This window comes from Choristoneura fumiferana, chromosome 3 (assembly GCF_025370935.1).
Source record: "Choristoneura fumiferana chromosome 3, NRCan_CFum_1, whole genome shotgun sequence".
Taxonomy (NCBI): Eukaryota; Metazoa; Arthropoda; class Insecta; order Lepidoptera; family Tortricidae; genus Choristoneura; species Choristoneura fumiferana.
This window is the reverse complement of record NC_133474.1, coordinates 52,722-63,958: the sequence shown is the minus strand read 5'-3', so window position 1 is coordinate 63,958 and position 11,237 is coordinate 52,722. Positions and strand designations below refer to the sequence as shown.

General features: G+C 38.2%; 2 protein-coding genes across 2 annotated transcripts; both read right to left on the bottom strand.

Moving 5' to 3' along the window:
• Window positions 1–3,958: 3,958 nt before the first annotated feature.
• On the bottom strand, window positions 3,959–5,650 carry LOC141426149 (uncharacterized). The gene is made up of 3 exons (XM_074085008.1): window positions 5,491–5,650; window positions 4,835–4,917; window positions 3,959–4,245 (listed from the first exon to the last, which is right to left on the bottom strand). Exons 1-3 carry the CDS (start codon window positions 5,600–5,602, stop codon window positions 4,072–4,074), a joined length of 369 nt encoding a protein of 122 aa, XP_073941109.1. The 5' UTR covers window positions 5,603–5,650; the 3' UTR covers window positions 3,959–4,071.
• A 3,325-nt stretch (window positions 5,651–8,975) lies between these two features.
• LOC141426148 (uncharacterized) lies at window positions 8,976–10,815 on the bottom strand. The gene is made up of 3 exons (XM_074085007.1): window positions 10,665–10,815; window positions 9,483–9,565; window positions 8,976–9,250 (listed from the first exon to the last, which is right to left on the bottom strand). The coding sequence occupies exons 1-3, from the start codon at window positions 10,774–10,776 to the stop codon at window positions 9,080–9,082; spliced, it is 366 nt and encodes a 121-aa protein (XP_073941108.1). The 5' UTR covers window positions 10,777–10,815; the 3' UTR covers window positions 8,976–9,079.
• Window positions 10,816–11,237: the final 422 nt, after the last annotated feature.

Sequence of the window (11,237 nt, the reverse complement as noted above, 5' to 3'; positions counted from 1 at the left end):
GATAGATGATAGGTCTGATAGGATGCTAAAATGAGAACGACCGAGGTGAGTGCTGAATGACAACTGATTTATTGATAGGTATTAAATGTTATGCTAAAGTAAATTGCAAGCGTGTGCAAAGGCTTGCGCAACATAGTCATACGAATACGTGTTACAATAACCAAAGGTAATATGTACGGTTGACTGTACAATTTTGTTTCCAACTTGTATTACCTATTTAATCTCGGTTTAAAAATTAATGACACACACACAAGTTTTATTCAGCTTATTAGAATCCTTTTAAAATTTAAGATAATATCTGCATAACGTTTTGGTTAGATATGTCACTAGCATTAGCAATTAAATTTACAATATGTAAAGTTAGCTTACAGGTAGTAGTAGTAGTTTATTTTGAATAAACTATTTTCATTCCAAATGACACGCTGGGAGCCCGCGGCAATCGTCACTGCTAAGCTCCATCGTCAAGTCAACAATCCCTTGAATTACTTCATTAAGTTTAGAAAATTATCATTTCATTGGTGCATACGAGTTTAATTTAAAAGTAGTGACGATTCTCCATACAAGAATAATGATTGGGATTATTGACCTTCAGTTGCAACTAAATTTACAATCACTGTTTAAAATTGTTATTAATATTCTTTAACCTGCAGTGGATAATTGCAAATGTTAAGAGAAATTGAATTTATATTAAGATTCCCATTTGCGCTTCTTTAGGTTTATATCAAACGGTCAGACAAGTACTAGTCAGTTGTTTAGATAATACTTTTTTTAACTATGGAATTTGAATTAAATGAACTCACTTTATCGGTATCCATAACCTCGCGCTTTTACTGGTGTTAAAGTCTCGGCGGCCGGTTCACAGGCACATCCGTCGACATAGCAGACATTTTATTGATCTCAAGTAGTCTGATTCAACTCATGCGATGGTGCTGACGGATGACACGAGCAGGTTTCACGGCAAACTAGGCAGTTACTTTGAGACAAGCGAACAAAGAACGCAATGTCGATGTTTGAATTTTTCAGTACCCATGTTTTCGCTTTCGGCGGTGGGCACGAGTGGCACGACATGGTTAGACACGTCTCAACGCTATCTTGACCGTAGACACAGTAAATGCGCTTTTAACGCGGAGCTGAGTGTTGACGGAGTGGGGTTTAAGATTTATCGGATGATTCGTTAAAACGTGTCTTTGTTTTACAGAGTTCCTATGGCCAACATCTATTCACAAGATCAGCTCTACGTCATAAAATATTTTTCATTTTATACATGTGCCCTTTATAGAAGATTTTAATCACACTTCAAATTTAAGTTGAATTAGAATGTCCATGTAAACAAATTGACATTATTTACAACTTGTAATAAAGAACAATTTAATAAGTGTCGGAGGCTGAATAGGCTTTGTGGCGCCGCGGCAGAAAAAAAGTGGCTGAGTTATTATTAGAAATTTTAAATTTAAATTTTGCTTGTGTTACTTAATTTATAACGGATATTTTTTAGTGTAAAAAAATTAAACAGCGGCTGTGAGTGCTTTATTGAAGTCGGCTTTTGTGAAGTGTGTGTCGGAGGTTTGTGGATCATAAATTGTTATTTAGTCTTAATGCTGCACAAAAAAATAAACCACGGTCTTAGAGATAATTATTAATTATTATATTATCGAAGGTTTTATAAAAACGCAAATTAATAAGTAGTTAAACATTAAAATCAACATAGGGTCACTCGCGTTGCCCCTAGCAACTGACGGCCATCAACCAAAAACCGCTGAATGAAACACGTTTCTTGTATGACGATCCCCTTTAATTTTTAACTGTATTTTATTTTTAGTATTTGTTGTTGTAGCGGCCACTGTAAAACATGATCTGTGGAAATTTCAAGTGCCTAGCTATTACGGCTAAAGAGATAGAGCCCTGTGACAGACGGACAAGATGGACAGACAGACAGACATACATACAGACAGCGGAGTCTCAGTAATAGGGTTCCGTTGGCACCCTTTGGGAACGGAACCTTAAAAAAGAACCAAATACCAAATAAAAAATATTTTTTTATGTGGTTGTTAAGTAGTATTATTACCTCTAGATTTTTTCTCAGAATGGACCATACATTGCCCTACTGCATCCCTAAATATCAAAAATTTTCAGGAGATACTTCCTATCAAAAATCAGCAATCATGCCAAATTCCATGACTTAACCCAGCAGTTGAATTTTTAGATTTAATCCCAATCTCGGTAATTAACCGAGATTCAGAAGTCCAAGTTGAAGGTTTGCCAAAGAGCTATGGAGCGCAGCATTGTGGGTATCAAAATGACAGATCAGGTCAAAAACACCACACTGCGCTCGAAAACGTGCAAAGCAGAAGTGGGACCTAGCTGGCCATGGTTGACGCATAAACCCGGAAAGATGGGCACAGGGCGCCCACTACTACCCTGTGGGTGCCCCGAAATAGTCAACAGCGGCGTGGCAGACTGTGACGGGGGTGGCAGGGCGAATTGGACGCATTCAGAAATGAGTGGCAAAACTTAAAGAATGATCTTTCTCAAAAAAACAGGACGCAAACTACGGTCTGTAAAATCATGTATGATTTTTACGGGAATCGGTAAGAAACCTTCTCCAAAGAACTGGACGGTCGTGTAAAAAGTCCCTAAGCTTCGTTATGCTTTCTGTTTCTTATTAGATTATTATATCTGAGTTTAAACTGTTATCAAGAGTCATTACAAATCATCTCGCGCGCAGGTTTGACGACCTCTCAAACGAGTAGGCTACGGACAAGCACTTCAATAACTTAGCACTTTTTGTTTTGTTGATATTCAGACGATGCAGCAGATTATACTGAAGACAGAATTTTTTCATAATAGGTACTTAGTATATATAGAATACGACAAACTGTTTATTGTTTTTTGACACTACCACTTGGAGTTAAGAAATCACTGTATGGAACATTGACATATATGTACTAGACTGCATGTATCTTACGTCAAAACGGCGCACAAAATTAGTTCACATCGTGGTTTTGTGAACAGTTCACTATAGTTTGTTGACGTCCGTGACAGGGGTTGTGTCAAAGTAATACTTATTGATAATTGGTGCGCCGCGCGTTTTGTACTAGACAGCCAATCTACCAGTGCCATAAGGTACGAGTACATAGATGTTGATGGTATCTTGATGGTATGGAAAAATCAGTGCTCCTAAAATTCCGAATCAGAATTAAGAATTTCAAAATACCGATCTTTATAATTCGGGATGTTTTATAACTCCTATTGTGACTATTCCGATTCTTAATAAATCAGATTTTTATAAATCCGAAAATTAAAAATATCTAAGGTTTAAAATTACGATTTTCAAGATTCTGAATTTTAATACACCGAACAATAATAAATCCCAACGTATTAACGTAAGCAATGTAGGTTACGAGTAAGTAGATAGGCCTAAAACAGTAGTAGCTGTTATTCATTTTTAGCAATGAGAATGTGACACAAGGTCGACGAAGCTCCTATTCCGCGCAGTTAAGGCGCTTCGTGCCTTGACGCAATATTAACCTAACCTAACCTATGCAGGCCAATTAACCTAAATTGACTGATATTAATTCGAGATTCAAAATTCAAGATTCCGATTATTAAAACCACGAAATTTATTTTTCCGAATGTTATATTTCCGAATAAGCGATGTAATTTGTCATTATCGGAATACTGTACTTCGGGCCAATAACATTTCGTGATTTTCATTCTTCAGAGTTATAAGAATCGGATATTAAAAATATCGATATTTTGAAATAAGGAAAAATAAATTTCGTGTTTTTAAGTAATCGTAATTATGTCTTAGGAATTGTGAAAATCGGAATTAGCGAATTCGGAATAAAATATTTCGGAGTAATTGGGTGTTCCCGTTGCTTACCACTGTTATGAGATAAATATTACAATTTATTTATTTGTTTGTAAAATACGTTTCTTGAAAAAAAAAATCGAAATGTTAACTCAAACCCAAAGTTTTATTATACAAGTGTACATTTTTATATGTCAAGCTTGCAAGGTCCATCTTTATGCTACGTAGATTGTAGCGCGAATTAAAGAAATATAGCCGAGTTAAGGAATTCGACACCACAATGTGATTCGGACTTCAGCGCTATGTGCATAGTAGTTGCCGTTGCGGTGGATGACGACCGGCGAGATGAGGGGCAGCTCGGGCACTAATACCGTCGGGGACACGTCGTCGTCGCACACCGTTACTTCCTCGCCGATAACACTTGTCATACAGGACTGAAAATTCGTAGTTTTTTTAAATTATTTTAGTTTTTATAAACAAAAATACATATAATCTGAAAAAAAAAAACAATGTTGAAATATAGCGACTCAAAAAATCCTGTCATAAATAGCTGGCTGAAAGGGCTGTAGCAATGATAACAATAACCGGGTCCCAATTAAGGCGTTCCACACATTTTGCATCGTCCTCCGTGTGTCGTATTCCTCAGGAATGAGGGTCGCGGTCGTGACCTCCCTTTTGCATCACTTTCTCTCGCATGAACTTTTTCCACCTATTCCTGTCTCTGGCGGTGTGGAGGGCGTTGTGAACTGTAGAGTCAAGAGCGGTGCGAATCTGGTCAGACCAACGTATTGGGCTACGGCCACGAGGTCTCTTCCCATCCACATTTTCTGTTGTGATTTACTTTAGGAACGGAGCATTGCTATTGCTATTATGTAAAAAATGCGAATCTAGGAGTTGCTGTTTCTGTTGTTTTTTTCTCTTACTCAGATACACAACGCAGACACGGAATTTCATACATTTTTCGTATTATAAGCAGTATGGCAATCTTACCTAAACATTTTAAAATAACTAGGCAACACTCACATTTGGTACTTTCAATGATACGTCTTGGTCTCCTGGGGAAGTATACACGGTTGGCAACTCATTTTTTTCACCCATAAGGGTTCCTGCAAGCAAACAACAACAAACAATAAATTTTTCCACATTTTAGAAGTTCCAACGACTTGCAAATTCAAAAATCATGTTACTATTAAGTACCAGGGTAATTGAGCTTCACTCGGGGCAGTAATATAAAAAAAGAAGAAGCCTAATATTTACGAATTATTTAGTAAATAAATGTACAAATAAAAATAAAATAAAAACTAAGTTACGATTTGAACGCTACACAATCGGTGTACAAGTCCAACGCTATGCCCCCGAGCCAACAGAGTGATTGCATACGTATCCGTATAAATAAATGAATAAATATACAAGTAGTTACATTATTCACCTATCCCATCACACCATTTATACTATGCGGTGTTATTTTTTTACTTTTTTCATGTAATGTAATTTTATGTGTATCTAAATATGTGTAAATTTCTCTCTCTCTCTCTCTCTCTCACACACACAGTTTGCCTTAATCTGTAAAGTAGAGTTAACTCTTCCAAGAAGTTAACACGTAAAATAAAGAAGTGTAAAAAACAGACACGCAGTGAGCGCGTTTAATAGATGACTTCGTTTTTTAAAGTATAACTCACCATGCGTTACAGTAGTGCAGTGAGAATCTCTTGCTATTTTTGGCGCGGCGCATGCACTATGCAGCAGCGCGGCGGTGGCGAGTGCGAGCAGCGAGCGAGTGAGCGGAGACATGGCGGGGAGACGGGTGCCCGCTGCCGGCGCGCGCGCCGCTTATAACGCGCCCGGCGCCCGCTAATGAACTGCCGAAGCAAATCAATCATGTTCCCAATGTCACGCTTATGAACACAAATAATAGAAACCATGTCAAAATGATTTTATTTGTTTAATTTTACGTGAATCTATTCGTACATTAACAAATCCATATTCTGGTTTCCATAGTAACTCAGGCCCTACATCAAATGGGCCCGGGTTTTTTTTTGTGGGTACTCGTAGTAAAGAATATTATTTTATGGTGAGTATGGACGGAAAAACGTAGGATGGGGGCGTCCTGAGACTGAGACACGGTGGAAGGACGACCTTAATAGGGTCGCTGGCGGCTGGCGGCGGATGGATGCGAGGGGCTGAAGACAGTGTTGTGGCGCGCCATGAAAGAGGCCTATGTCCAGTGGACTGCTGTAGGCTGATGATGATGAAGGATGTATTCAAGCGATTTGCTTGAAATTTTAAAATATGTATAAATATGGATATTTTTTTATATAGTTATTAAGTAACTAAGTAGTGACACCTATAGATTTTTTCTTAGAATGGACCATACATTGCCCTACAGCATTCCTAAATATCAAAATTTTAAATAAGGTTAGTATTACTTGCTATCAAAAATCAGCAATCATGCCAAATTCCATGACTCACCCAGCAGTTAAAATTTCTAGATTTAATCCCAATCTAGGTTCTTAACCGACCTTGAAAAGTCCAAGTTGAAGATTTGCCACAGAGCTATGAAGAGCAGCATTTTAGGTATCAAAATGACAGATCAGGACTAGAACACCACGTTGCGCTCGAAAACGTGCCTAACAGATGTAGGAAGAGAAAACGACAAGCAGAAGAGGGAGTTATCTGGCCATGTTTGACGCATGAACCCGGAAAGATGGGCACAGGGTACCCACTAGTACCCAGTGGGCGCCCCGACATAGTCAGCAGCGGTGTGGCAGACAGTGACGGAGGTGGCGGTATGGCCTGCCCCCTGTCAAGTTTCTCTTGGTAAAATGTTACAATTTCGTCAAATTGTAGCACTTGTATCTTTTGTGGTACAGGAAACTGGACGCATTTAGAAACGAGTGGCAAGACTTAGCTGCCGACAGGGGAAGTTGTTAATTTGAGGGAGAGGCTTTTGCGAGCAGTGGGACGTTAGACTATGGCTGAACTAAAAAATAGAAAATCCCGATCCTGTACGAGTAGCAGAATAAAGGTAGTAGATTGTATTTCTTACAAGATTTTATGTATTTAGTTTCACCCGTCCCGTTGTCTGTCTGTTACCAAGTTTTACAAGTTAAATTAGACCAATTTTCAATTTGGATTGACTTGAAACTCGGTATACGGTTTTGTAGGTGGTAGGACCTTGTGCAAGGTCCGCCCGGATTGCTACCACCATCTTGCTTGCTAATCCTGCCGTGAAGCAGCAGTGCTTGCACTGTTGTGTTTCGGCGTGGAGAGTAAGACAGCCGGTGAAATTACTGGCACTTGAGGTATCATCTTAGCCTCTAGGTTGGCAACGCATCTGCAATACCCCTGGTGTTGCAGATGTTTATGGGCGATGGTGATCTCTTACCATCAGGAGACCCACTTGCTCGTTTGCCATCCAGTCAAATAAAAAAAAAAAAAAAAAAAATACTTATATTAATTGCGTGACAATACCATAATCTGGTAGTGATATCCAGGTAGTCCAGCCAGCATCGTCTCCACAAGGTAAAACTCTTCACGGTTAATGGCATCGGCTTGAAATTTGGTATGAAAATGTAGTTTGGATGACAATTACAAGTACAGTCAAAAAAGTACAGTCAGCAAAAAAACAGCTTGTATTAAAAATGTTTTTTTTACCAAAAACTTATTATTCCAGACGTCTACTTATTTTCATACGGAATTTCAAACAAATCTGTTTACCCGTTTTAGCGTGAAAGTAAAAAACAAACACACATTCTCACAAACTTTTGCAACTCTTATATTATTAGGAGGGTTCATTATTCGTATGTTCGTAAGTAAGACCATTTCCTGATATCCGATTAAATATCCAATAGCTGAAACGTAACGTATCAATACAATAATTACGTTTGTGAAATTCTGGTGAACCAGGAAGGAACGTCTCCGTAAGACGGAATTCTTCAACGGTTAGCGGCATCGACTTAAAATTTGTTACGCAAGTGGCAATGCAAGTTATAGTATAAATAAAACGTTATGTCAACAAAAAGCTATGACTAAAAAAAATTTTTTTAACAAAAATTTATCTAGATAGGTAAAAAAACTATTACATTTTCTTTTAAAACTTACTTTTAAAACATTACTACTACATGTGCAGTTAAATGGAATTTTTATCACTAGCTTTCTGCAATGGTGCCATTTTTACTAAATGTGGTTAGGGGAGAGGAAAGATTGATCTATCGCAAAAAAACAGGACGCAAGCTACTGTCTGTAAAATCATGACCGAAACCGTCTCCAAAGAACTGGACAGTCGTGTAAAGAGTCCCTAAGCTTCTGAAGGTATGTTATGCTTTCTGTTTCTTGTTAGATTAATATATCTGGGTTTAATCTGTTATCAAGAGTCATTACGAATCATCTCGCGCGCAGGTTTGACGACCTCTCAAACGATTAGGTTTCTGACCAGCACTTCAATAACTTAGCACTTTTTGATTTGTTGGTATTCAGACGGTGCAGCAGATTATACAGAAGACAGATTTTGTTCATAATGATTAGTGTATATAGACTACGGTTTTTTTTTTATCGTTTTTTGACTACACCACTTGGAGCGTAGAAATGTTTGTACGGAAATATCAGTGCTTCTAATAGACAAATAGACACTGATCTGAGCGGACTGTTAAAACCCACGTCCCAGTCATCACGAATCCACCATGGTAGGTATTCCAATGAACGCTGTTGGTCTCTGCCCCGGCACGCCAGCAGCTGCGTGGTACCAGATGTCAGCAGCAGTTCCATGGGCAGTCGCGGGATGCTCTAAATTGTGAGCCAGATGGAATTATCTTCCTGCCCTCCTCATTGGCATCTCTATCTCTCAGCTGCTACCGTTGCTTATCACTGTTATGGGATAAATAATTAGCTGTGATATACTCGTAATTCTCCTCTTTCTATTTCTGCGTTTCTTGAAAAAACTCAAAAGTTTTGAAATATTAACTTTAAAGGTTTTATGTAGCATACTCTATGAACGCAGGTTCAAGTTTTAATATCTGGCCGCAGATGGCGCCACTCTTTCTTCTAAGAAAATATTTTGTTTTTGTAACAAGTTCCTTGTTGATTTATTTTAATAAATAAATAAGAAGTCTAGTAAGACTATCGAGTACGATAGTTTAATCGCCTGGCTCAATAAAAAAATCAATTCAAACCCAGTTTTATTATACAAGTGTACATTTTTATATGTCAAGATTGCCAGATATAACTTTATGTTACATAGATTTTAACGCCAATTAAAGAAATGTAGCCGAGTTAAGCAATTTGACACCACAATGTGACGCGCACTTCTGCGGGCCTTGAGAAGTAGTTGCCGTTGCGGTGGACGACGACCGGCGAGATGAGAGGCAGCTCGGGCACGTACACCGTCGGGGGCACATCGTCGCACACTATTACTCTCTCGCCGACAACTGCTTTCGCACAAGTCTGCAAAATGATATAGTTCTTTTAAATTATTTTGGTTTACTTTTACAAAAACACACACTATCTGAAAAAAAAACAGACATGGAATTTCATACATTATTTCAAAGTTTGTCATTGTGTTTTGTTTCTTTTCTTTTGTGCAATAAAGGGTTTACATACATACATACATTTTTTCGTATTATAAGCAACATGGTAATCTTACCTGAACATTTTGAAAGAACTAGGCAACACTCACATTCGGTACATCCACTGATGCGTCTTGGACTCCTGCGGGAATACGCACGGTCGGCAACTTATTCTCCATACCCAGAATGGATCCTGCAAACAAACATTAACAAACAATACATTTTTTCACATTTTATAAGGTTTACACAACTTTCAGAGTCAAAGAACATGTTACTATTAAGTACTAGGTAACCGAGCTTCACTCGGGGCAGTAAGATAAAAAAAACACAGGCAATGTTTACAAATTATTCAGTAAATAACTCTACGAATAAAAATAAAAACTAACTGTAGATTTGAACGCCTACAAAATTGGCGTAAAAGTCCAACGCTATGCCGCTGGCTGAGTCAACAGACTGATGTCAAACGTATCTAAATGCGCTATTTGACAACTGAATTTGCCATATCTTAATATTACTATGAAAATATAGATATACAGACAATGTTTAGCGAAGACAAAACTTAAATCGGTTGAAAATTGGATTTATAGTGATTTAAAAAAAACTGTATACCTGTATCTTTCTCAAACGCTTTTCTCTATGCAGCAAGTATGGCGCTACTTCTAATCTTGTATTTCAAACCTTTATAACTTTGTTATTTCTAAAGGTAGCTTAAAAATTGTTTCTGTATTCGATAACTAGGCATTGTGAAGTTTTAATTTATAAAACATATATAAAATGGTCAAATACTGTATTGCCACTCATATTACGTGTAGCTACTTGTTGTACTTTCAAACCACTAAAATCCAAAAACAAGCGTTTGCTCAGAGACGGGATCAAACTAGATCGATTATTTGCCCCCGAATGCCCCCATGTAGCAAATTTCGTCAAAATTGTTTGAGGCGTTGTTTCAGAGATGCGCGATAAATATAAATAAATAAATATACAAGCAGTTACATTATACATCTATGCCACCACTACTTTACCTTAGTGAGTAAACTAATGTCAACTCTTCCAGGGAGTTAACACGTCCTCGTAAATAAATAGTATAAAAATCAGACACGCAGTGAGCGCGTTAAATAGTGGACTTTGTGGCTGTTTCACTATCCATTGATTAGTGTTAACTGACGGTTAAAGGTGATGCCGTCTCTATTTGTTTTAATCGTATAGACGGAGACGACATCACATTTAACCGTCAGTTAACACTAGTCAATAGATAGTGAAACAGCCTCTTAGTGTTTTAAAGCATAACTCACCATGCATTACAGTAGTGCACTGAGAGTCGCCTACTTTTTTTGGCGCGGCGCATGCACTATGCAGCAGCGCGGCGGCGGCGAGCGCGAGCAGCGAGCGAGCGAGCGGAGACATGGCGGGGAGACGGGTGCCCGCTGCCGGCGCGCGCGCCGCTTATAACGCGCCCGGCGCCCGCTAATGAACTGCCGAAGCAAATCAATCATGTTCCCAATGTCACGCTTATGAGCACAAACAATAGGAACCATGTAAAAAAGATTTTACGCATTTGTTTAGTTTTAAATTAACATATTAGTGCGTTAACAAATTCGTAATAAGCACTACAGAATGTTCTTAGGAAAGCATCTTTCTGTTGAGTTTTTGCGGCGCATTTTTCTAACCAATGATGCAAATGAGCTATTGATATTGTCAGCTTCAGTAATGTCTACGCAAAAGACAACACTTCTACACAATGAATGTACGTAAATACATTTTAATATGTTTTTATAACAGCTCATAGCAACAAGGCCTCGGGAAATGACGAAAATAGCTTGCATTTTAATAAGCGGTACCTATAACTGGCAATTAGCAAAATGATC